At 37.1% G+C, this 27,135-nt stretch overlaps 1 protein-coding gene across 1 annotated transcript in view; it reads left to right on the top strand.

Moving 5' to 3' along the window:
* The window catches only part of ARHGAP15 (Rho GTPase activating protein 15), a 594,269-nt gene that overhangs the window by 340,796 nt on the left and 226,338 nt on the right, over positions 1 to 27,135 (top strand). Inside the window, 1 exon segment of the mRNA XM_008695878.2 lies at positions 6,254 to 6,376. Coding sequence (XP_008694100.1) covers positions 6,254 to 6,376 — 123 coding nt within the window.

The following is a 27,135-nucleotide window of genomic DNA, read 5'->3' as shown; positions in this document are numbered from 1 at the left end:
ATAGAGAAGTTGAATCACTATGTTATACACCTGAAACAAATGTAAAATTGTGTGTCAACTGCACTCACATAAATTAAAAAAAAAAAAAAAAAAAAGCCCTCGATTCTAACTATCCCTTGGTGCGAGCAGCTTTAACGGCAATTAAATCTCTCCGTGGGTTAAGAATGGTGCTCAAAGCTAATGCCTTTGGCCTGTGTGTTGAGACTTAAATTGTATATTGTTATTGAAAATTCTTAGGCTTTCAAAAATACTCTGGGCTTGAAAGAAAAGATCACCCATCAGTGGAAAAAAGAGAGGAAGGCATAAAGGAAATATAAGCAAATTCTAGAATACCTGGAAAGCTAATCCAATTCAGGTTAACTTTTTGTGGAGGTAAAAATATGTAGAATTAAGAGTGATTCCTTTGTAAATCAGATTAAATGCTTTAGCATTTAAACCGGCATCGCTTTAGTCTCTTTTCATTTTTGAATAAAAAGTTTAAACGGGAATGGAAAAAAAACTGCTCATTGGCTTAACATAAATCTTTAAATTGCACTAAACTTCACCCTCAAAAAGTAGTTGAATCTCTGAGGAAAAAGAAAAGGCTGAATTCTATTTTTCATAAATGATGGATTATTGTACCACACTGTGTATTTTCCAGTAAAGTGTCCTTTTATTTGCACTGTGTGATTACAAGTTTCTAAAAGTATGTGTGGGGTCACTTGGGTGCTGTGGGAAAATGGAAGGAACACTGTTCTGTTAAAATCAGTAGTGAAATCAGAAGCAAACTATGTCCTGATTATCATAGGCATGTGTTTAAATTTTGCCTTCCTTAATTGGTGATGTTGTATTTACTTAAAATGAACAATTTGGCAAGTTTTTCTCCCTTGACAACAGAAAAGCGTAAACTGTTTTATAAGTTTGGCTGTTAAAATCAGATTTGTAAACCACAATATTCAAAGACTTTTACTGCTGTTTACAGGGACCCCATGATGGACTTTGCTTTATAACCATGTGCTTTTTACATTTTTAGTTCGTATTTATAGCGCTTTCAAGTTATTTGCTTAATAAAAAGTATGCTATATATTATAGCCATCTATTGACTTTAACTTCTGCATTACTCTTCTTAGAACAAAATGAGTGGAATGAGTGATAGTAAAGGTCTTGTAATTTGACTTGTCATCTGAGGATGATTATTTATGGCATCAGGAAATAGAAGTGGACAGTCTAGTCTGTCTCCAGGAAAGTCATCCTCAGAGGCAACTTTAGAGAGTTGGGCTGGGTTAAAACCAGTGTGATCACACCCAGGACCCTGCTACTTTCTCAGTGTTTGTGAGAAGGAAACAAGACAAAGCATTTAAAAATATTTTTTCATGTGTTTTGAAAAACTAATGTACCTTACATATATGTCTCACATGTAGACCAGATGGTGATATTGAAACAGCATATATGTTTCATATTTTATATATAAAATATTTTGTATATATTTCATAAGTGTTTTATATATATTTTATATATAATATTATAAAGGTAAATATATAAAATATATAAACATATAATATATAAAGGTATATTTACACAATTATGTAAATATTTCCATTAAATGTTTCTATATATTTAAATATACATTTATTCATATATGTGTTAAAATATATACTTATATATAAAAATATGTAAAACATACAGAATATAAAATATACAAATATATTTTATGTTTATATATAATATATACTTTAATATTTTAAATATTTTTATACTTTATATATTTAAAATTATATATATTATACAAATATTATATATATAAAATTAAGAATACTATCACCAGAGTACCGAAGGGATTCTGAAAGATATAACTCACTGTATAATTAGTTTCATAATCTTGCATTCATACTCTATGTACTTTCTAATCACATCATTTTAAGTAGTTCTAAAAAGGCAGAAAAAAATGCCTCTTTTGATTCTGTGTTTCTTGGCATTCTGTCATGGAAAGTGACAAGATTTTGAGGTGAGACTAGAAATAGAAAATATTACCTTTCGTAACGTGTGAAAATTCAGATTGATTAGGCCATATTATTTCAAAAGCAGACTTGAGACCAAAATTACCCTGAGGAAAATTTTTTTTTTCTGAAGGATATTAAGGGTCTGTTTCTTCAGCCTCCAGTACTAGAACCCAGACCACAGGGCTTTGATAGAGCTATCATTTGAAGCAGATCATATACGACTAGTGGTCACTGCAGTGACTGGACCCAGATAAAAACTGATAGGATATGATGGTATATCCATAGTATGTGCGCGGCACATTAAGACACTCAGAATGACTCTCTCAATCATACAATTTTGAATCAGTTGATGCCAGCTGTCCATGGTCCTATGAAAGCATTTGTTGCTTGCATGGGTTCTAATGGCACATGCTGTTTTTCCAAAATGATCTGAGGTCAATTCCTCTTCTAGATTCCTAAGTCTGGTACTTCACACTCTGCTGTACCATAATTACATAGGCCATATGCATTCTTAACCACTACAGTGAAATGCAGCACGGCCATGTAGACACGAGGTAGTCAATTTATGTTTGTTTATTTTTTCATCATCTAGTATCACTGTCCAGAAATACAATGTGAGCCACATGTGTAATTTAAAATCTTCTGGTAGCCACATTTCAAAAAGCACAAGAAATATGTTCTAATAATATATTAGTTTTAATAATATACTTATTTACCAACAATATCTAAAACATTATTTCAATCTCTGGCACAGCCTGCATTTCAAGTACCCAACGGCCCCAAGTGACTAGTGGCTACCATGTTAGACAACACAGGTCTAAAGCAGTGCTTCTTAATTTTCAGTTCAGATACACATGGAAAATAATATTTATATAGTCCACTGGAGTGAATGGGAAGGACTGCTCATAGTCAACAGCAGCTGCCCCCAGGTCTCAGGCTGCATCATTCCTACTCAATTACCCTGAGTGTTGAGGGCATCCGTAACTCTAACCCTATAAAACTGGTATGCCAGGCACGACAGTTGGCAATCTCTGGTCTACAACAGTGGTTCCCGGCCTCTTCAAGTGATAGACCCATTGACCTTCCTCCCATGATAATGGTTGTACTTTTGTAACCAATTCCTTTAATAAATAGATAGCAGTAAGATACTAGGTAGATGATAGATCAGATATATATGTTTTATATATATTTATATATAAAATATATAATATAAATATAACATGTAAATATATATACTGTTTATGCTATTTACTATTTACCATATACTATATATACTACACATAATATATATACTTTATACTGTTTATACTATATATATTATAGCAGATAGATACCAGAGAGATGATAGATCAGATATATATGTTTTATATATATAAATATAATATAAATATATACTATTTACTATTTACTATATATGCCCACTACATATATATATACATATATATATATATGATTTGTAAAGAGACATATTATTAAAATAATACTTGTTTTCTCCTTTTTTTTTTTTTCACAGTTTCTTTACATTTTCTTAGGGTGTGAGTAGACCTTCCACCACCAGTAAATGAGAACTTAAACAGATCCTGTAACTTTTCCCTTCAGTTTAAAGCAGTGATTCTCAACAGGGAGCAAATCCCCGCCCCCCCCCAAAGGAGACAGTTGTCTGTGTCTGGAGACATTTTTGATTGTCATAACGAGGAGGGGGTCTTACTGGCCTATTGTGAGTAGAAGCCTGAAAAGCTTCTCAACATCCTACTCGTCCTGCACAGGACAGCCTCCTATTACAATAAAGAATTGTCTGGCTTAAAATGTCAATAGTGTCAGAATTTAGAACCCTGCTTTAATGTAATAGAAAATATTATGGTCCAGTTAACTGGCAAGTATTATCTCAATTCAGTATTTAATAGTACCTAATCCCATGTTATAAACAAAACTTTGAACTAAAATTCCAAGGGTGCCTGGGTGGCTCTGTTGGTTAAGCGCCTGCCTTCAGCTCAGGTCATGATCCCAGGATCTTGGGATCAAGCCCTGCATGGGGCTCCCTGCTCAGCGGGGAGCCTGCTTCTTCCTCTCCTCCCCACTCATGCTCTCTCTCGCTGTCTCTGTCTCTCTCTCGCAAATAAATAATAAAATAAAATAAAATAAAATAAAATAAAATAAAATAAAATAAAATTAAGTTAAAACTCCACTCTTCAGCTAGCTGGGAGGAAGGCAAGATGTTTTCCTCTTTCTGTCCTTAGCTTTACACTTTACCCCAAATCCCCATCTTGCTAACATGTTTGCAACTACTCTGTGGTCAAAGCTAGGGGCAAGAGGAAGCAAAAATGTTCTTATTTGACCACCATAAGGTTTCTCATTCTCTGGGCCAGGTAGACTTTTATAGCAGATATTCTCCTATAAGTACTTTTGTGGATTCCTTGGAGACCCCACAAGGAACATTTGACTTCAACTCCTCTAATTCAGGCAATTTATTTTCTTCCAGTTGCACATCTCTCCTGTCTCTCTCTTTTTTTCTTCTCAGATCCTCAGGAGGAGTTAGGTGGTTCATGTCTAGCTCTCATACAATGATAACTTAGCAAATATTTTATACCGCATAGCTACTTCAAAAATACTTAGTTGATTAAAACTGTTCTACTTTAAATGAGTAACTGAGCTCCTGATAAATATATATGTGTGTGTATATATACATACAAAATATATATATATATTTGCTTTCCATTCATTCAATAATACTCCAATAAATTAGAATACCAGATAAAAATCTTGTGAGACTGTTCCCATATCCAAACTTGACCTTGGACAAGTTACTTAACCTCTTTGTCTCAGCTTCTTTGTCTCTAAAATGGGTAGAATTATTTTACACACTTCAAAAGATCACTGTGAAAGTTGATCCAACAAATATTGAGTGAACATTTACATTTACATGCTAAGCAATGTTTGATATATTGGGGAGACATTAGTGAACAATATTTACAAAAGTTTACAAAAATCCCTGCCCATATGGAACTTACATTGCAGTAGAATTAAGTTAAATCATGTTAGATGCTTAGGAAAGTATCAAGCAAGTAGTAGTGTCTCAATACATTTTACATACATTATTATTAACCCAACTGAATGATGGGCTTATTCTAAAATATGATTTTAGAGGAAAAGAGCCCCTACATACCTAAGAGAGTGCCCCCAATTTTCCCATAATGTCATCAACTGGGTTAAGACAAGGGAGGGCCGGTCAAGATCTATTATCTTACAGAGACAATGAATTCTTATCAGTCATTAATAATAAGGTACCTTGAATGTATTTAGACTCTATACTTAATGAAGATCCAAAACTGAAGTGTTCTGTTCATCATGGAATTCACAGCCTTTAGCTTGGAGCCTGATGATCAGTAAGCACTCAGCTAGGGGCGCCTGGGTGGCGCAGTCATTAAGTGTCTGCCTACGGCTCAGGGTGTGATCCCAGCCTTCTGGGATCGAGCCCCACATCAGGCTTCTCCGCTAGGAGCCTGCTTCTTCCTCTCCCACTCCCCCTGCTTGTGTTCCCTCTCTCACTGGCTGTCTCTCTCTGTCAAATAAAAAAATTTTTAAAAAAATCTTAAAAAAAAAAAAGTAAACACTCAGCTAATATTTGTTCAGGAATGAATTCGACACACACCTAACTTTGAAGATAGAGCTTAGGATAGGAAGCTGAGGATAGGGGACCAATGAAGACGTGGAAAAAATCTGAGGCAAATTTGTTTCAGAATTTTACCTAGAACTGGTGGTAATTTCACATCAATAAGAAAAATAGGAAATATCTACTTCAGGAAAAGAAATCACTTTGAGTTAACATAAGAAAGAAGATTGACAAAATTATTTGGGCCAGCAGGACGTTTGAAAATGCCTGGATTACCTACAAGGAGTGTAGAGTCATAATTAATTGAAATTAACATTCTAAGAGCTTTTCCTTTAATTTAGTTGAATTTTTCTTTGACCCTAATTCTGTGTATGGATACAGATAGGTGGAATTATGCAGATAAAGGTTATCATGTTCAATCTGAGGAAATGAAAGTGAAAATAAGTTGTGAATGTATGGAACTAACCACATTCTCATTGCACATTCATGTGGCAAGAGAACTAATATTTTCATACAGGCAAATTTTTACTCATATGCTGTATCCAAACAGAAGGGCTTGAGCTATTAATTCCGGTAGTTCCATAGCTACTGCTTTCTATTCATATTTGAGTAAAGTAATAATCATAAAGGAGAAATTTACCAAAAGCTTTTTTTTTATCTCCAGTGTTCAGACTGCATCATAGTGCTTCCGATACAAGCGACAAAAACCGAGTTAAAAGCAGATTAAAGAAGTTTATCACCCGAAGACCTTCCCTGAAAACTCTGCAAGAAAAGGGACTTATTAAAGGTACAGGAGATTTTATACTTTTACTGTAACAGTGATAAATGAATATGCCTCTGTGTCCATAGCTATTCAGCTCTAAAGAAATTTTAGGATATTTTATTCTTTTTAGGTTGCTTATTGAATGTTCTGCTCTACAACAAAGGGAAAAAAACCCAAAAAACAAAAACAGCTGTTGTCCAGAAAACTAATCCTGAGAAAATAAAGGTTGCAGCACTGTATCATTGAAAACAATACCTAGTTTTGCCCTCAGTGGAGCTGGGCTGCACCGAGGGTTAGAGGAAGGTATCCTAGTGGCCCATTAGAATGTACCCATGTCACCATGTGCCTGGACAATACAGCTGGACCCCTGTTGTCCCAGCATGCTTAGTAACAGTTTCCTTTTCACTCTCAGAAGTGTTCTGATTTGGAGAATAAATTCCCTGATCACCCTAGTGATTTAATACCCAATCATTTCTCAGGAACAGGGCAAAACAGATCTGAATATTTTCAGCAATACTTAGCATGAGAATTATTTAGATAGGTTATTATAATAACTGTCTGACCTATCCATTTCAGTCCATTTTTAAACAGGAACTTATCACAAGAATCATCTGGCCTTTTGAACCAATTGTGGAAGGTGAAATTTTATGAAGCATGAACATACATATCACTAATAGAGTGGAAAATTCTTAGAATGTAAGCATTTGGGGGCAGAACTAGCACCTGCTTTGAATCAGGCTTTCCTCAGACTTTTACTCTGAAGATGTCGCTTTCAGGGCCACGGACAGTATTGGCTCCTCTAGAGATTCAGCTTCATATAATAAGATACCAGTACCTTCAGTTCTGTCTGAGAATGCACCCCATCGGTTATCATTTTCTTTGAGAGGATTCTGTTGCAGGTTATCTGCCACTTTGGAAAAAATAGAAAACCCAATTAGTAGCCCAAACAATCCCAATTTGACATAACGTCCAATTTTTTCATGACTGTGGCAAAATGAAAAGGGTTTCAATTCAGTGGCAGGGTCTGGCCCTAATCGAAATGCGAAAGAATTCACTTCATTGCTCTAGCAGTGGTCTCAGAAAGCAGCAGAGGGACTGGATGCCTAATGCAGTTTTCATACTGACGTCATGGAACCACTGAACACACTCTGATGTGTACATTTCCTATCTTAGAGCTCCATTAAATTTCCACCATAGCTGACCAATGAGTCAGTATTCATTAGTAGGGCTATGGAAAATCTATGTGAAATTCTGATTTGATAAGCTCCCATTGTTGTCTTCAGCAGAATTTTCTTCCAAATACAGATCAAGTTATGCAAATATAATCACTTCTTGGGCTTGTTTCAATTTTAACTGTGAATTTTTAAAAAGCGTTTACTGATTTTTTTTTTCTCTTCACTGAGTAAAAAGCATTAAACCAATTTTTAAAAATACAGGCCCAGTCAAACTTAGTACTTTAAGTCTATTTTCTTAGAATATTTAAGGCAACGACTTCGGAAAAGCAATGAAATCATTGTTTTTGATCAGTTACAAAAAATTATATAAAATCAATGAATGATTAATGGTTAAATGGTTTCTCCAAGTAAAATGACTTAACTCTTTCAAGGAGAAGAATTACTCAGAAAGAGAGATAACCGCCTTTAAAATTGTCCTCAGTGTACCTGCCTTCAAGAATATGGATCGAATTATTTCAACTGGCTTATCTACTAGATCTGGAATAAAGTCCTCCACAGCGAGGTTTCGGAAAGCAGTGGTGACAGTTGGGCTCCTAAAAGTGTGCTTCCTGACACCTGGGAGGGACTCTGCAGGGCCATAGCTCCCTTTCAAACGGTTTCTTTCTCCTTTATGTAATGTTACCAGCAGGTTGAGAGGCCTGAGCTTTGATTTCAGCCAGCCTTTACCGAGCAACCACCAGAAAGCAGGAAGGGCTGTGCCTTCTTGACTTTATAATGCCCAGCAGAACAATATCCAGAAAGCACTTCAGGTGAAAAGAGAATTGTCCCGATATGACACAGTCTGAACTCAGACACAAACCCTTCCTTCAATATCTATTTTTTGGACTCATGGAGACCTGGCTAATATGTTATTTCATTGGCTGGAAGCTAGATCTGGAAACAATCCCTTGATAGGGCTGTGTTTTCTACTTTCTTTAATATGACTAATGAGAAGGGTACATTAGAATGTCCAAAAAGGGTCAGCAGGCAATTATGGATGATCACTTAATGGAAAGAAATCTTAACAGCTCAGGTGGGTGTACCATTCACTGCACCATGGCAATGCTGGCTTCTGAAAAGCCTTCAGTTTCTCCAAGTGCTTTCACATTTGCCAAGGGAGTGGCAAGTGCCTTTCAAATGTGTGAGTTTATAACATTGAGTGTCTCATCAGAAATAAAACTCAAATCAGTTAAATATGTAAATGATAGGCAAGAGGGTACATTTTAGGGTGGTAGCTGTGTTTGTCCATATTTTCTGCTTGGTTTTGAAACTGAAGTAATAGCTGTGGATGAAGTGTCGGCCAAACTACCTTACAAAATCTTTCAAACAACAGCATTGACATCCAAGGATAGAAAACTCTCGGCTATGCAATTTCTAGGAAGGAAAACAACTGTTTTGTTTTTCTAGGAGCACCTAGTATTTCCTTATATCAAAATGATAGAATTAGAGAGGATTGTGTTTAGAAAGTAGTTTCTTTCATCTTCATGTGGATAAAACCATAATGGATGGTATTAGTAGAAATTGAAAGTAATGCTGTACTACTCTATTTTGTGATCACTGTATTGTAAAGGAAACAAATTGTTTAAAGATGCAATAGTATGCCTCCAAGATTTACGATGAGAAGCAGGGCTTTCCTGCCTCATCCCAGTTTTGCTCCTTATGGGGCACCACTTGGCACTGTTTCTATTTGTAGTTCTGGTGGTTGACTCCATAACTTAAGTTACAATTGTTTCGGGTAGAGATCAGTTAGTTTTTTCAGTATCTTCCTTATCTTTAAAGTCATAATGTCTTTACTTATCAAGCTTAGATGTTATCTCAGATTTCTTTTATAATAGACATGAATTCAACTCAATTAAACCAGACCTCATCTACATGGCCCTCTTCCTCCCCAAATACTCACAGTCAAATAGAGCAGATTTTGCTCTTTTCAATGGCGTTCCCTGGAACATCCAATATACTTAAATCTCTACTTACTGTTCTAGTAACCATGGAAAACTGAGACTTAGTGCCTCCGTTGATGAGATAAGAAAGACAAGAAGTTTAGTGTTCTTTCCCCTCTCATCTCCTCTGTCTTTGCTATTTTAATTCTTACTTCTACATCATAAAAAACTCACCATTTCACAGATTTCTAAAATTATGATTCATTTATAGATTGATTCTAAAAGTTAAAATCAGAAACCAGCATTCATACAATTACAATTATATAAGGTTGCTTACTGCAGCTCCAAGTACTAGACTTCATTCTCTGTTCTTATAATATCATGACCTCTATGATCTGTAAAAAGGAATCCCCCTTGATCATGGTGAAAAAGACTCTCTTTTCTTTTGTATTTGAAGGTTGTATTGGTACATTTATGCTGTTTCACAATTGCAGTCAAGTCCACCATTACCTCTCCCTGCCCCCATATTTTGGATCCTAATGTGAAGAAAATCAGGCACCTGCATTTACTTTATATTGATTGTGTAAATATCATGGAATCACTGACCAAGTCACGTGCCAGATTTAGATGAACATATCCATGGGTTCAGTATTATGACTTAATGGGCCACACAAATTATAATGTTCTTATTTTTTAAGTTTTTATTTTAATTCCAATTAGTTAACATACAGTGAGTGTTATGCTAGTTTCAGGTGTACAATATAGAAATTCAGCCCTTCCATACACCCCCTGGTCCTCATCACAAGTGCCCTCCTTAATCCCCATCACCTATTTCACTCATCCCTCCACCCAGCTCCCCTCTGGTGACTACCAGTTTGTTCTCTACAGGTAAGAGCCTATTTCTTGGTTTGTCTCTCTCCCTCTCTTTTTTTTTTATAATATTCTTATTTTTAAAGCTTATGCTTCATCACTTCTTTACTAGCATGCTATCTTTGATTTGATATATTTTTTGATTGTGAATTTCTCATACAGATATTTTCCCCCCAGAGTTTCATTTTTTCCTTGCCTCTGGGCCTTCATGTCATCAAGGACTTCAATCTTCTCAGTTAAACAATCTATGTATTCTAGTCTGTGACTTCTTGCTTTTTCTCCCCCAGAATATCTTCTGAACTCCTCCCATCACCTTACTCCACTTTGGATTGGTTGTATTTTAGGTTTCACCTTTATCAGCCTGTGATTCTCTTTCACTGAACTTCTGAATTGTATTCACTGTCTTCTGAATCCATGCCGTCTCTTTCTTGCCTTAATTCCTTCTATTACTATGTAACAGTCTCTGATAACCCATTTAGAAAACAGGAGACCTTGATTGTCTAAAACTATCTTCAGTATGTCCCCATACTTGATCAATAGTTTAGTTGGTCATAAAATTCCATTGCTTCTAGAATACAGAGTTGCAGTTTCCATTCTTATGCCTGTTACTTTGAATATTTTTCTTTCAGAATCATTGGGATTTTTTGTTTTTATTTTGAGATTCTGTAATCAAGATAATGTATATCATTGGCAGAATTTAAAAACATTAATTCTCCTTAGCCCTCAACTCAAAGAATTGTGATTTTTTTCTCTTTATCACTATGTTGATAAGTCCCTTCCATCAGTTTTCTCTGCTTCTTCTTTTGGAATCTTTACGAAAGGAATATTAGATCATCGGGATTTATTTTTTTCATACTCTAAAAGAATTTGCAATTTTATCCCCTTGTCTTTATTAATTTATTTTAACTTTAACAATTATATTTTCAATTTGCTAGAGTCTTTCTTATTTTCAATTTCTTTTTTTGCATATACTACTTTCTCAAATGCCACGAAGGTAGAAACTTTGTTGAGCAAGTTATTCCCACACCTAATAGTGAGGATGGCACTTGGCACTTAGCACTCAATAAATATTAATCAATTGAATAAGTGACAAAATAGAAAATAGATTCTATCTTTTTCTAATTTATCTGAGGATATAAATAAAAATTTGATGTTGTTTGGACTTTCTTTTTACTTTTGATTTTAAGATGGTCTCTCCATTCTTTAAATCATCAGTTTTATCTAGGTATATTTGTCTCATTCTACTTTTATCACATTAGTAACTTAGCTCAAATGTCTGGTGGGCAACTGTTGTTCATTCTTATTACAAAATGAGGCTCCACAAAGACTAGCTAAAGCTCTGTATCCATGTGTAGAACTTGTTAGAAATATGGTTTTGCTGCAGGGCGTTGTGTAGGGATACCCACACCTGCCTCAAACATCAAATATTTCCATAGGATACAGAATGCCCTATATACTCTCAATAAACTTAATCAATCTTTACAGATATTTTGTGATGATAGAAACATTTCTGCCGCATTTTACAATTCAGACAATTGAGTTTATTTGAAAATACAGTAGCTTTAGAATTTGACTAAGCTAGGTTTAAAGCTGGATTCTGCCTTTTGCCCCCTATATAACTTAATATTTGGTTATAGGCTTTTTCATCTATGAAATTAACCTTGTAAAATTTAAATGAGATGAAATATGGAAGAACTTCACACAGTGCCCAGCTTACCTTAATTATTTAGCAATTTTCTTCCTTCCATCTTTCTTTCTTTCTTTCTTTCTTTTCATTTTCCATTCCTTCCTTTTTTCCCCCCCTTCTTTCCTTTCTTACTTAGGTTTATGGAGCAAATTATGATCAACATGGCCCTGGGAAACCATTTCCTCAAGTATTCCTTCAAAATTTGGGAAATCAATCCTGGCAAGTGTCAAGGAAAGGCAGTAGTAACTTGCTTACGTCAAGGCGAGTGCATAGATAATTTATGGTTGGCTCATATTTATCTTTTTGGTAATTTTCATCATGGTACTCTTTATACATAAATGGGCATGAGCTAATTTTCTTTTCTAGCTACACCCACTTACACAGTGTCATCTAATTGCTAGAACATTTAAGTAATTACACACACAGACACAACTAATTGTTTAAGGTTTCCATCACATGAGAAAATAATGTCTTTGAAATTATAGTACTTTTATAAGATATGTCAATTATATTGAGAAGTAAAGAAAGATTGGCCATTCAAATTGCAGATACAAGTTATCAGCCCTAAACTTTCAACAGTCATCTTTATGAATAGCAAAATCATTGAGTTAAGAGGAAAGTATTTTTAAAATGATTTGTTAGAACTGTTGTATGACAGAGTAAGTAAGCTACCTGCCACATTGTTAATTTAAGCAAAATATTTATGAGCAGCACTACAATATACCTTTGGGTAGAGATATGCTCCAATATTGCCACTTTATCAGTGTTAGTCTGAGAATAATTGTATTTGGATTTATATACTGGGGCATGGGTCCATCATTGCTCGGGCCTGAAATACTCCCACAACTTCCACAATATGCACTAATGTGCTTAAAAATATCTTGTAAATCTTCTTTTCTTTAAACTTCTTTACGGTTCATAATTGAACTGTGATCCTTACGTGTGAGCTATGTCATGATTTAATATTAACCGAAATTAATAGCCAACCTTAAGCTTCTTTATCTTAGCCTACAAGCTTCCTGGTTCTTTTGCATTTACAGTTCCCAGGCAGTTTCTGTTATTTAAAAGCTCTTGGGAGCAAATGTGTTGGTAATAGAGTACCGCATAGCTAGCTTTTGTTCAATAATAAAACACAGGTCACCGTGAGAGATGGCAAATGTTGAGAAAAGAAGTGCACCTGGGTAGCAGGTTAAGCCCATGTCTTTTAAAAGCCCGTTATTCAGGGAGGAAATGATCCAGGTCTTATGAGATATTAAAAGCAGAATAACTTTGGAGCAACAAGAGAAAAATGAGGTCCAGAAATGGGAGCGAATTAGGTAAGGGGAAAAAGAAGGAGCCGGAATAGTAAGTTGGTTTGTCTGTGGTTCAAGAACTTCCTTTCTTATGGAGAGAGACCTTTTACACAGGCATTAGTTAGAATATAATATTTGAGATGATGACTCATATAGACCTGATTTTTAATATCCACAAAATGGTTTTACCAATAATTTCCTGATATATCCTACTATATTTTGTGTATTTGTATTTCATAATAATGCTAATAATAATAATGATTCTCCTTTTTCCTTTCTTTAAATTACATTTCTTACCCTTTGAGTCAAACCCCCAAAATCTTTCCCACTTTTTTTAAGTAAGAGAAAATGCCAGATAGTATCAGGCTTCACCCTAAAACTGACTATATGCCTAATAATAGCCATGCTAAGTGCTGGGAATATAAGATGAATATGACCCAATTGATTCAAAACCAGCGTTTTGGCATTTTGTTTTTAGCCAATGGCCTCTAAAACCCATATTAATTCTTGCCATGGCAGTAGATGCTGGTTTTATTTATTCCATGGACTATCTATCCTTAAAAGATTGCCCAGAGTTTTGGCATACCCTATGAGGTTAGTCTAATCCTGGTGCCAGTTTGAAATATTGTCTTTAAGCCTTCCATTTTTTTTTTTTTTAAAGATTTTATTTATTTATGTGACAGAGAGACAGCCAGCGAGAGAGGGAACACAAGCAGGGGGAGTGGGAGAGGAAGAAGCAGGCTCATAGCGGAGGAGCCTGATGTGGGGCTCGATCCCATAACGCCGGGATCACGCCCCGAGCCGAAGGCAGACGCTTAACCGCTGTGCCACCCAGGCGCCCCTAAGCCTTCCATTTTGAGGACTGACACGTTTCCGTAAATAAGAAGAAATAGAGCATGAGTACCAATAAGGAAACAGTAACAAATACAGATGGGTTTTCTTTCATAAGAAAGGGGATCTATACCATGTTTTGGGAGTACTCTGCGCTTTAACTCAACTTTGTGTGTGTGTGTGTGTGTGTGTGTGTGTGTGTGTACAGACTGTAAAAATAAAAGATACAAAATCTCCCCTTCCATCCCTGACATTGCACTAGCCAAAGTTTCTATGTTCCTGGAAACATATCCTCAACTCGTTGCAGATGACCAAAAGTCAAGCCAATGTGTCAGGAGGCTGTTGCCCTCAGGAGAGGGGGGTCTGTGACCATTTCAATCCTCTAATCACATCCTTAATCTTCCCTCCATGAAACCACCTGAAGAGAAGAAAAAGATGCAGGCCATCATCGTTCACAAGAATCCCCCTTTTTAAAGGTTAGCATTTATTATTGATACCCTGCTGTTCTCCAGCAGGTGTTCTCATACCACAGAGTTCCCTTATGACTCCTAAACCAGGCTTCACAAGCAGTGGAAGATTCTTCAGCTTAGTTTCTGTTAGCTTTGCGGGGCCTCCATAGGCCCTACAAACTGTATCCAAAGCCAGTGCTGGCTATTCACTGTCTCCTTTGTAGTTTTTATAATTCTCCTGCTCACACAAAGTGCTAGCTGGTGATTTCATTTTGTGGTGAGGTAGATAATTGAGGGAGAGGAAAACAGGATTTCATTGTGACCTGAAGATTGATAATTTGAAGAAAGTATGAATAAATGCTTCATAGGCAGTGAGATGAATTGAATTTTCCATGATGCTTGAGAAAGGAGGTCCCAGTCCCTTCTCGCTCATGGTACAGTTGGGATTTGAGTCTACATTATGTGCACATTGAATGCGTCTCTAAGGATAGAATCTATCAGAGCTCTCACAACCAGTATCTCCTCATCGGGGTCCACATTCAGCAGATGTGTGAACTGTTACAAGCACAGGAAATATTAATACCAGCAATTCATTTTGACATATCCTAAGATTAAGATAGTGCTCTTTTATTTCCTTTAGTATCACTGACAGTTCGGTCTGCAAATCTTTCCCCTCAAATTCATGTCTATTATAAATCAACAGTATTCTACAAATTCCCAAGAGAAAGAAGAAAAAAAAAACTGCATTGGGGGTGGTGGTAGCAAATTTTGTTCCATATTAAACTCTCTCTTTTGACTTTTTACCCTACCTGATTAGCAACAGTAAAGTGTAACCATCCTCTCTGTAAAATTCGGTCATCAGAAAAATAACTCGGTGTTGCAAAAGTGCTATTCCAGCATTTTCTATTTTTCTTTGTGGGAAGGAGACAAGAGACCATATCAGAATTTGGATAATCGTAATTGGTGGTCTGTCAGTGTTAGTCAAATTGCTCTATGGAGAGGTATGTCTCCCAACTTCTCTTTGAAATTGACTGTATTGCTGTAAGTATGTTTTATCAAAGCATTTTCTGGGGCAACAGATCTGAAAACATAAACTTTATGTAGCATTGTTCCTCCTTAGATATTTCCCTTTAATATGTCCTTTCTTTTTGAAGATAAAATAAAAGTACATAAAAGAGTTCTGGGAATAGGCAGCTATGTGTCGTAAACACCCTTCACTCCCCCTCGCCCAAGGCCCCCAGCCCCAGAAATTTGGAAATGATTTGATTGAAGCGATGACTGCCTTGATCTTGTTTGAATACTCCTCCTTCTTCATTGTCTTCTTCTCTCTATGGGAGGCAACAGCCCTGTCATGGAGTCACTCCTGGGAGGGAAAGAGGTATTTCAAGCAACCATATTTTCCAAACACAAAATTGAGACACATGGCCTGACAATGACATAATATTTAAAGTAGGGACTGTGTGCAAAGATCCAGAACATATGGTTGAAACAGTTTTCTTATAAAAAGCAACTATTAAGACCCGCTCTAGATTCTTATTTACAAAAGGCACATTCCTCCATCCCTTTTATTCTCATTTAGAATTATTACCCACAAATCGGAAGACTGACCGGTTTGCCCTCCAACATGTTGCTTTGCCAATGCGAGGAACTCCCTGTTGACTGGAAAGTTAAATGCGCAGCCATCAAGGAAGCAATGCAAACCAGACTGCCAAACATATTATGAATATGTTGCTCTTCTTTAAAATGCTAGTTGGTTTTTCATACTGGAGTATTGACTAACTGTCTGTGTTTGATGTATGGTTTACCAGCCTGATGTCGACTTATGGTTAGAGCTTAACTTGTTAGTTCTGCTTTTGCAGCCAATTCAGAATAACTACAGATGCCTCGAGATATTAAAATTGACTGCTCAAATGGACTCAGTGTGGGAGTTTCATTGGTTTTAAATTGATAACAGCTGAAAGAGTGAATGATTATAGTGTACATGGGCATAGGATACAGCTCTTTCGTAGGAGCTCTTGTGAACAAACTCCCTTAGTGTGGGAATTTTTTCTTTCTTTTTATATCATAGTTATTTCTAAGCAACCTTGGGTTAAAATTTTAAAATTGCACAGGCGTATGCAGAAGGCTTCCTAAGAAATAATTCCTGAGAAACAGACAAATTTTGATGACGTGGGTTTCTATTCTGGAGGGAACATTTAAAGTTAAGTAGCATTCCATAAGGTGGTAATTGTGTCTATTTCCCAGGCATCTGAGTTAAATAAGCTGTATAGGAAGCATAAACTGTCATAATAGAAGGGTTGGAGTGTTGTGTACATCTCTTTCTTCAACTCACACAAACCGAAGCTCCAAAGTGCCTTATCACAGAGAAGTCAAACAAAGCCTCTTCTTTGCTTTCTTATTCTCCTGGGAACAGTTATTATTGTTTTCATTATTTAAAAAGATGATCTGAACACTGTCTTCTCACACCGGAAAAAAAAGAACACAAAAGAGAAATGAGGAAACTTCTCCCCTCCTCAAATCAGAAACACTTACATAAAGAAGTTTTATGAAAATGCACTTTCACAATTTAATAGTAGCTTAGGGAAAAAGCCCAGTAAAGAAAAGAATTCAGAGAAACTTACGGAAGTTTATAAGAAAGAAATATCTGTTTACACATACCTTCTCCAACTTATATTTTTTCCAAGAGTTCAGTGCCCTTACTACTTAATACTAGGACATAACTCTATCCCATTTTCAATTACCTCCAGCATTTTACTTTTGATATTCCATTATAAATATTGGAAGCATTTCATATAGCTAACTGATAGAAAACATTAATCTCTATAATAATAAGATTAAGTTGGGGTTTCTTGAAGAGATATAAAGCCACATATTAAGTACCTATTTCACATATTTATTTTTAAAAGAAAAAACTGAAACATTCTGCCCAACTAGCGTATGCCAGACATGTAGCAAATACCTAGTGCTAATGACAATTTGCAGAATTAGAGATTTATTTGACAGTAACACTGACAATGTGTATGTACAGACATGAAAGACAATCAAAATATAAAGGATGCTCTGATTGTAAAACTAAATAAGTCATGTATACTTGGCCAATATTTATAAGAAAGTGTGTTATATATTTATTGCTCACATTTTGCCCCAGATTTTAACCTGTGTACCTGGACTAAATCTTAAAATTATCCAATTTGATGCCTTTCTGAGATGCCTATGGCCATTGAATCATGCTTTGTGCTGTGACGGATAACTTACATGGATAGTCATCTAAGAGGCTGCGACAAAGATTGACATTTTCATAAGATCCAATTCCCTCAGAAATGTAAGAGCAAAAGAGAGAAATTTTCATTCTCTTTCAACAGTTGTTGAGCTCCAATTTTTTAATGATTTTCTTATCTACCCATTTTAGACAGGAGGGAGATTTTAGAGGAGAATGTCATCCAAGTTAAACACATGTGAGGGTCATTAACTTGAATACATCACTCCTAACTTGTCCCTTTGAACTTGGACCTCAAAGTCATAGGAGGTAAAGAAAGGATGGAGGGGGACGAGGACTGGCCTCGGTTAACCTCACAATGAAGGAATCTATCATGCAACTAGAGGCTGAGAAATAAGAAAGCAGATGGGCTGAGAATAATATCTTGAGGATATCTTAATATCTTGAGATTCCAGATAATCTAAATTTTTAGAAAAGCCATCACTCCCCCAGACTCCATCATCATTTGCCCCACCTGATGCATTCATTTCCTGAACAGTAGAATACTATGTTTACATCTTCTGTCATTCTACATTTCAAATGCAGTGGGACCTTGAGCATGTGACAATTTTTCCATTTAAAAAAATTAATTAGCATAGGAGAACATTCAATATTATGTAAAGAATTTGACAGGACCTCACTTAATGTTTTTAGAAACAATTAATATGTCAAAAGAGGAAGTAAGAGCCTGTTTTGGCTATAAATATGTTTACATAATTACCAGTTGAAGAAGTCAAACATTTTAGGGAGAAAAAATAAACAAGGTTAGGCCCTCTCTTCATCAAAAACAGAATTCCCAATGATGTCAGATATCTCAAATACTCCAGCATAAGTTCCCTTTATTCATGAATACACTTACGTGCATGCCCTTTAACCAGAAAGATCACATATTTATAGTATGAATGAATAATCTTGAAAAAAGTAATATTGGTTAGAAATACAATGCTGATCACACACAAGGAGAGGCAGTCACTTCTGTGTGTGAAGTTATGTTCAACTCAAGATGCCACGGTAGTATGGAGAAAGCATTCCAGTGGTGGCTGCACAGTATAGGAAGAGAAGCATCCCAAGTGTGATGGTACAGTGCCACATACCAGGCACTACACTGGTAGTAGACATGCCTGTCCCATACCCTAGGACTGAACAGGAAGCAGAAGCCCTGGCCGGGGAGCTGCAGCCTCAGAAGGGACTGATGGGCAGGAGATGGATAGTGGGGAAAACAGAGACCACCATCTTGGTCCAGTACCAGAAGGTGGAGAATAAATAGCCCATCCGAAGAAAGTTGGGGATATGGGACATTCATTGTATTTGAGGAATTTTGGAGATGGCATTAAATACTTCTGAGTAAAGTTTTAGTGGAAAACACTTTCCTGTGATAACCCAAAGCCATCTGTTCCTACAATTAGTGATTACAGTATGAACACTACCGAAAGCCCGAAGGAAACTCCTGTCTCCCAGATGCAATTCTCTCAGTCAAGAGTCTGAGAGGCTGGCATGGATATGTGTGTGGAGTTTCAGTTTCACATACTGAGCGGGATCATAGACACTCATCTGAGCTCTGCTAGAAGGACTCTGTGCTAATCGATTTGGCACACCATCTGGAGGCTAGAAGTGGTCTAAGCAACCTCTGCTGGAGAAGGTTCCCAGCCTGCTGCCCCCATTATCACCAGCCTAGAATCCTAGACTCCAAGGATATCTAACAAGAAATGCAGCTCATTCTTGGGAAAAAGAGATACTTGAACACAAAACTGTACTTAGTTTTATATTTGTTTAAATATATAAAGAATGCTTGCAATAATGAAATATATGAAAGACGATTTTCTTCATTGGATCTGGATACGTACGGTGTGAAGTGAAAAGGTGGTGGTGACAAGCTCTCCCTTGCTATTTGAAAGAGCTATATGCATTCTATTTTACTCCGGAAAACAATGTATTACAGTCATTAAGCCATAAAGATCACTGAATTTTGAAGTAGATCTGAAGTCTAGTCTTGGCTTTGCTACTTACTTGCTTTGAGAGTTTGGACAAGGTAATGAAATTTTCTGTCCTAACACTTTCCAGATAATACCTCTTACAATTGTTGATACTACACGGAGAGCAATTAGCATAGCAAATAATAACTATTAATTCTCATACTCTACTCCTAATTCTACTCTTTCTATGGCATGGCATATTGCAAGCGTTTCTCCTGAATGCAGAGTAGGTATTCTGAAAATTGCAAAACAGATAAATTAGGGTGAGATTTTTGTAGCATTGCATTAATAAAGCCAAAATTTTGAGCATTCTCTGCACCTCACGTTGTGCTTGTAGCACTCTCCAGTAATAAGGACGAAGGACAACTAGGCTTACATTACTTTATGCTTTGATTGTTACTTCTATCAGCTATTTATATATATTCTTTAAATCACTATGTTCTAAGAGGATACAAAGATGCATAAAACAGCGCTGCCCACGAAATGAGTAAAGGAGATAAAGGTACAACAAATGTGACATAATATATCAAATGTCAAATGCTTTAGGGACATTGAGGTCACGGATTTGGGGAAATGACAAGCGGGAAAAGTGTGAGAAAGATTCGTGTTCTTTATTCTGTGGTCTTTAAACGGAGTCTTGACTCCAAGCATTTGGACATATGGAGAGCTGGATGAGACATTCAAGGTGCACAGTGGTAGGAAAGCATGGGACTCATGGTTTGTCTGCAAGGTAGAGGGTTGGATGAGAAGTGTCTGAGGCAGGTGTTTTGAGCAGTGCCAGGCTCTGGAGTTTGTACTTGATTTTATAGGCAATTTTATTATTCACTTAGTACCCATTATTCATTTTTATTTATTTGGCAAACATTTATTGGGGCCCTCCCATGTGGAAAACAATGGGCTGGATACTGGGCCCAGGAAGATGTATAAGATATGATTTATTCCTTCCAAGTTAGACACTTTAGCACTGCTTAGAAATACTCTACCTCAAAAAAACCAATTCCATACCCTACAAACTTGTCCCCACTTTAGAAGACCAATGAAAAGACATATTAATGCTTTTTATCTAATTTTACTTAATTCTTATATAACCACAGTGGACCATGCCCCAGCAGCCTGTGGATATGAACGAAGTAACACAGATACTAAGGCACAAATACTGTAAGTTGTGACTCCCACTTGTATAGCCATAGCAACTCAGGTTTATCCTTCTCTAAGGTCTCCCTGGCTATTTCTGGGAGCACCTGCAATGTATTGCATTTGATACCCCATTACCTACAAACATTACCTACAAACTGTCCAAGGAAGGCACCTCACCTCACTGCAGCCATGCAGCCAGTATCTTCTGAGAGATGACTTCCTCACTTCCTCGGCACTGCCCAAGAGCTTCCAGATCTACAAAACCTTCCACGTGCCAAATGATACCCTGAAACTCTGGTTCCCACAACATTTTTAGATTCACTCTGTCTCCAGAGCAAATGGAGGGACTGCTCTTCTCAGCCACCTGCATGTCTCACCTGGTGTGTTAGGACCTGAAGCAACAGCTCTTAGGCTAAATCTCACAAGGTGAGAAAATGGCTTCTTTCCATTCCATGTGAGGTCTCTTCCTCAAAAGACCTCAGATCTACTCCCTGGGACTTGGCATGGGTACATGCATGCACAATTTTGCCGTCTCTCAGAATTCCCATTGACCCCCACAAGTTCAAAATTCCTCTTAAGTCACTGTCTTTTCACCCACTAATATCAACACTTCGATTTAGACATCTGGGGGGTGAACATCGTTGTGCCAGTCCAGTAGGCAAACCCAGCTGAGCTATTCCATTCCTCCCTTATGTGCACTCCTCCCTCCCCCAGTGGGAGGTCTGGTTAGCCAGAAAAGTAATATAAATAAAGAGTGTGCAATAAACCCAGAGAATGTGCAGTATACAGTGTATCTCACAATGAGCTAGCTATTTATTCAGTTCTGTGGGCAGCTTCGGGACAGGATAAGGTGTTTTGGAAGTGTTATTGCATAGTGACTTTCTAAAGGAAGGGCTGAAAAAAAAATAAAGTAAGGGCTAAAAAAGAGAAACACACTATATTTGACTGGAAGCCCAAAAGAGACAAAATGTTTCGGAAACATGTGCATCATGGCCTCCTAATTTAGGCTCATAGCCCCCTCTCTCCAATTACATTCCTGGAAATGTTTTTTCGATTCTTTGCATAGAATAACTAGAGGACCACATTGTTCAGAGCTGCCCATCGGGAACAGGCAGGCCTGCGCAGAGCTTGGACCACACCTCCACGGAGCTAGCCAACACTTCCACAGAACCACATGATTCCCTGGCTCTTAATATGGTTTATTATAAAATCCTTTACCTGCCTCAAAGCACTTTTCATCAAAGCCACTTTCAAGCTGAAGCTAAGGACCAAAGAATGCCTTTAACAGAATCCTGAAATAGCTTTTAACCCGAGGCTGAGGAGAGAAAGTGCTTTTAACCTAAAGTGCTTTCCTCTTAGGTACTTGAGTGTGTACCTAGCACTCAGCATTAGTGGCTATGAGAACACCCTGAAGACCCAAATGAAAGAGACTCCATTATAGATATTCAAACCTGCTATATTAATATATTACAAGCAATATTTGAAATCATTAAGCAGTTTTACTCCAACTAAATTTGAATCTTTTCTTATTGAACTATGCATTCATGCAAATAAATTGAAGTCTTACCACCTGGGATTCTAACAAATCCATGCTGATATTAGGAAAAGTACAGTGTTCTTCCTAGATTTCACTTTAAATCAGAGTGAGTCGAAATTGCCACACCTTCTCTACCCTAAAAGAATCTCTCAACTTGTATCAGTCACTGAGTGATGTTTCCAGCTTTAGTCCATATTCGTTGGGGTAACAAGGTAAATGAAATCATTTAAAATTAATCATCTAAATTAAAGTCAATTATCTGAATAAATTTTATGGATCAAGTTTTCTTCCTAGACTTGTCACTCCAACAAAAGTACTGATTTCACAGTACACACGGTCCCTGACTTACGTGGTTCAACTTAACATTTTTCAGCGTTTTGATGGTGCAAAAGTCATATGCCTTCAGTAGAACCTGTGCTTCAAAGTGTGAACTTTGGCTTTTTCCTGGGCTAGCGATATGTGGTGCAATACTTTCTTGACACAGGGCAGTGGCAGCAAATCGCGGCTCCCAGTCAGCCGCGTGATCACGAGGGTAGACAACCCATGCACTTATGACCATTCGGTACCCACACAGCCATTCAGTTTTTCACTTTTAGTATAATATATGATCAATTTACATGAGATCTTCAGCACTTTTTTATAACATAAGCTTTGTGTTAGGTGATTTTGCCCAACTGTCGGCTACTGTAAGCATTCTGAGCATGTGTAAGATAGGCTGGGCTAAGCTATGGTGCTCAGGAGGTTAGGTGCAGTAAATGCAGTTTTGTTTTATATTTTCAACTTACAATGGGTTTATCATGACATAACCCCATGGTAAATTGAAGATGTGAGTAAATTTCCTACTAATTCAAGTAAGTAGACAACCCAATGATAAAAGTTTTAAATTCAGAATAATTACAGTAAGTTATATGGTTGAGCAATTGAATTTTATGCACAGTTATCTATTTTAAGAATATAAAGTGTATATAAATATGGGATAAGGTGGCAAATGAAATGAAGACAGGCAAACCGAAATCAGAAAGCATCATCAACTCAAAATGTAAATAATCTGTTTTGCTAAACAGAAGTTAGCCATGTTAATCTTCCAAAATTCACTAATGCAAACTAAACTGAAACATATTTCCCTCCAACTCAACTGATCATGGTGCAATTTTTAGATAGAAATCATATTCTTTTGCAGACACTGTTTTCTCTTATTCATTCTTTCATTTATGTATTCATTTGGCAAGCAGAAGAGAATGTCACTGAATATAATAGAAATACAAAGGGAAGAGGGGCACCTTGGGGGGCTCAGTCAGTTAACGTCTGCCTTGGGCTCAGGTCATAATCTCAGGGTCCTGGGATTGAGCCCCCACATCAGGCTCCCCACTCAGTGGGGAGTCTGTTTGTCCCTCTCCCTCTGTCCTCCCCCCACTCATGCTCTCTCTCTCTCCCTCAAATGAATAAACAAAATCTTTAAAAAAAGGAAACGCAAAGGGAAGAAATTACATTTATGTCGTTCACTGTGTATAGTTTCCTTTACCTTGAATATTCTTTTCCAGCTTCCTCTACCTAGTAAACATCTTCATTTTCACTCTTCCGGCTCAGAGTTACCAACTCCATGAAGTCATCCCTGTCTTCCTCATTCTGAGTCAGTCCTCTCTTCTCTTTATCCCCAAGTTATAATTTCATCATTTGATTATTTTACTATCTTGCCACTGGACTGTGAGCTGTATCTTGCAGACTGAAGTCCATTTCACTCAATTTTACTTCCAGAGAAGTGGTTGCCTGGGAAGAGGTAGAAAGGAAAGGAGCAGGACATGAAATCTTTCGGTGGTTTTACAATTACTATTTATTTACAATTTCATCTTTCTTTTCTAGGAACTCTTATGTCAATGGACACTCCTTTGATGAGCCTGTTCCTCTCACCAGCCTCACAATGTTGGGTTATCCTATGTTATGTTCCTAGACTTCCCTTCCTTTTTCATTCTTCTACTCAGACAACTGGGCATTATTCAAATACTCGAGGGCTGAAATATTGCAGCCCTGTGGCTTCAAGTTCTATCTATAGGCTTTCTAAACTTAAAACTTAGGCTTCATGCTCCAGACTCTCAAGACTCCAAACTTGCATGTTCAATTGTCTATTTGTCATCTCCTGGGATGTTTGGTTGACATCTCCCATTTATCTAGAGCAATCCAGCTCTGGCATGTTCACCTCAGGAAATACCACTGCCAACTGCCAGCTGGAGTCACCCTCTGTTCTATTCTCTCTTCTGCTCTCGTCAGCATACCCACCTTAAAATATATTCCAAATTCAGCCACATTTAGTCACTCCCATTGTTACCAGCCTTATCTAAGCACCATTACCTCTCCCTGGAATATGTCACCAACCCCCTAATTGGCCTCTCTGCTTCTTTTCTTGACCCTCTTAAATATCGTCTCCACACAGCAATTAGAAGGATCATTTAAAAACATCAGTCACATTATTTCACCCCCATGCTCAATAATGGCTAATTACTTAGAATAAAATCGTACTTAAAATAATACCTGATGACCTATCCGTGTCCCACAGGGTTCTACCTGCTTTGGCCCCCAGGCCACCTTTTCAGTTTCATCTGCAACTCTATTTCCTGTTTGTCACGTCGCTCCAGCCACACAGGCTTCCTTACTGCTCCCTGACTGTACCCTGCTTCCTCCACAGTCTTACACATTTGCTGTTCCTCTGAATGAACACGCTCCCCGTGTATAGGCATGGTTCACAGCTTCATTTCTTTTGATCTTTGCTCAATGCCATTGCCTCAGATATGTCTTCCCTGACAATACCTCCCCCTAGCTCTCTATCTCCCTGTCTTACTTTTTTTCTCATAGCACCTGTCAACATCTAACATTATCATACATATATATTAAATGTGTTTATGTGTTTGTTTTCCCCATTTACATCTAAGCTGTATGAGGACAGAGAGTGCTGATTGAGGACAGAGAGTGTTCTATTCATTATTCCATCCCCAGTAGGCATTGAAAAATACTCAAGGATGGATACAAAGGATGAATGAACACAAAAATTCATGAAATATTCACTGGGTCAGACCATTCTCTAAATTGTGTGATTCTGTGAACACACATGTGGAGGGCAGTGTGCATGTATATGTGCATATTTGTGTGTTGTGTTGCTTTGGGTAAGCAGAGGGATGGAGAAGTATAGGATAAAGTTGCTGCCTATATGGAAAAGTCTTAAACTCACTGTTTCATTTGAGGTAATAAACTCCTTGTTTAAGATGTAAATTTCTTCCTGGTGGTAGACTCACCAAAATATCCATTGCATTAATTGGACCAAAATTGAGTTTTGAGATCTATTTCCACAAGAGTTTAGGAGCTTAAAAGAAGGGGCCAAGGATGCCTGGGTGGCTCAGTCAGTTGAGCGTCCAGCTCTTAATTTGAGCTCAGGTCTTGATCTCAGGGTTGTGAGTTTGGGCCCTGCATTCACAGAAGTACTGTTTGGGGTTGAGAGTGAAATCTTGAAAGGTGGGGCTGCTTGAAGCCTGAAAAGGAAAGAAGGAAAAGAAAATAGGAGAAGCTGGGGAAGAACTCCATCATTCTGTCTGGATGACAGCAGGCCTGTTTCTCAGATTCACCTTTGGGCTGCTTGTGTCAAAGGATACTGCTCCTGCATCCAACTGTAGGACTTTGATTGGAGGCTGCAGACTACAGCCTACCCTTGTTTGGGGATATCTTCTCTGTAGTCTGGGCAAATCTCCTCCAGGTCAGTCCTTCCAGAATAGACATTATCATTATCCACCAGGGACTTTAAAATCTCTTAGGTTAATGAGCTACACAAGTATGAATAAACATGTGGGGGGAAACTATACACAAAAGTGTATATATTTAGAATTTCTATTTATTTAGATTCCAAACTACTTAAAAGTTAAAATAATTATGCTTTTCCCCCTGTATTTAGCTCTTATGAGAAAAAAAAAAAACCTAAGTAAACAAAGCAATGAGAGAAATTTACTTTACTTGCAGTGTGTATTAGAGATTCAGCAGAGAATCAGCCCAATTTTTGGTGTCTGTGTATCAAAAAGCAGTAGCTGATACTTTTAATCAAAGCCCTAAGGCATTGGAAAATAACACAGTACCTTATGAAGCACTTAATATAGATTAAATTCAGTAGTGTTTTAGCATTAAACGTACTTTTCTGAATCTTAGTTCAAAGAGATAAGCCATCTGTAAATTATAGTATTTACTTAAATCACCCATTTCTTCAAAAATTATCAGTAAAGCTGCAGTAAAGTTATATGATGAGGGCTTATATGGTGAGTATTTTAAAGGAGAAAAAGAAAAAATAATAAGAATGAAAGTGGAGAAAATATAAAAGATAAAAGTAGAAACAGGATTCTTTGATAAAAGTAGAAACCAAAGTTTTGGTCTAGAAACCTACTCTCAAAAAGAAAACCAAATGTTACTTATAGTTTAAAATCAAAGGTAAATTTCAGTTAAATTACTGAAATTACCCATATTGAGAATATTACTTGTGCCTTTTAGTAGAGCAACCTATTGGGAAATGATGTGCCCATGTGTGTAGCATTGTGGAGGGAGGAAGATTCCAAGTGTGTGCTACTTACCATGGAAGCTACCAGGGCTATGTTTGTTCTTAGCCCAACCCCGTTTTTTGACATAATCT

Source organism: Ursus maritimus, unplaced genomic scaffold (assembly GCF_017311325.1).
Source record: "Ursus maritimus isolate PB19 unplaced genomic scaffold, ASM1731132v1 scaffold_1, whole genome shotgun sequence".
NCBI lineage: Eukaryota > Metazoa > Chordata > Mammalia > Carnivora > Ursidae > Ursus > Ursus maritimus.
Note: the sequence above shows the minus strand (reverse complement) of the source record. Positions and strands in the feature narration are given on the sequence as shown.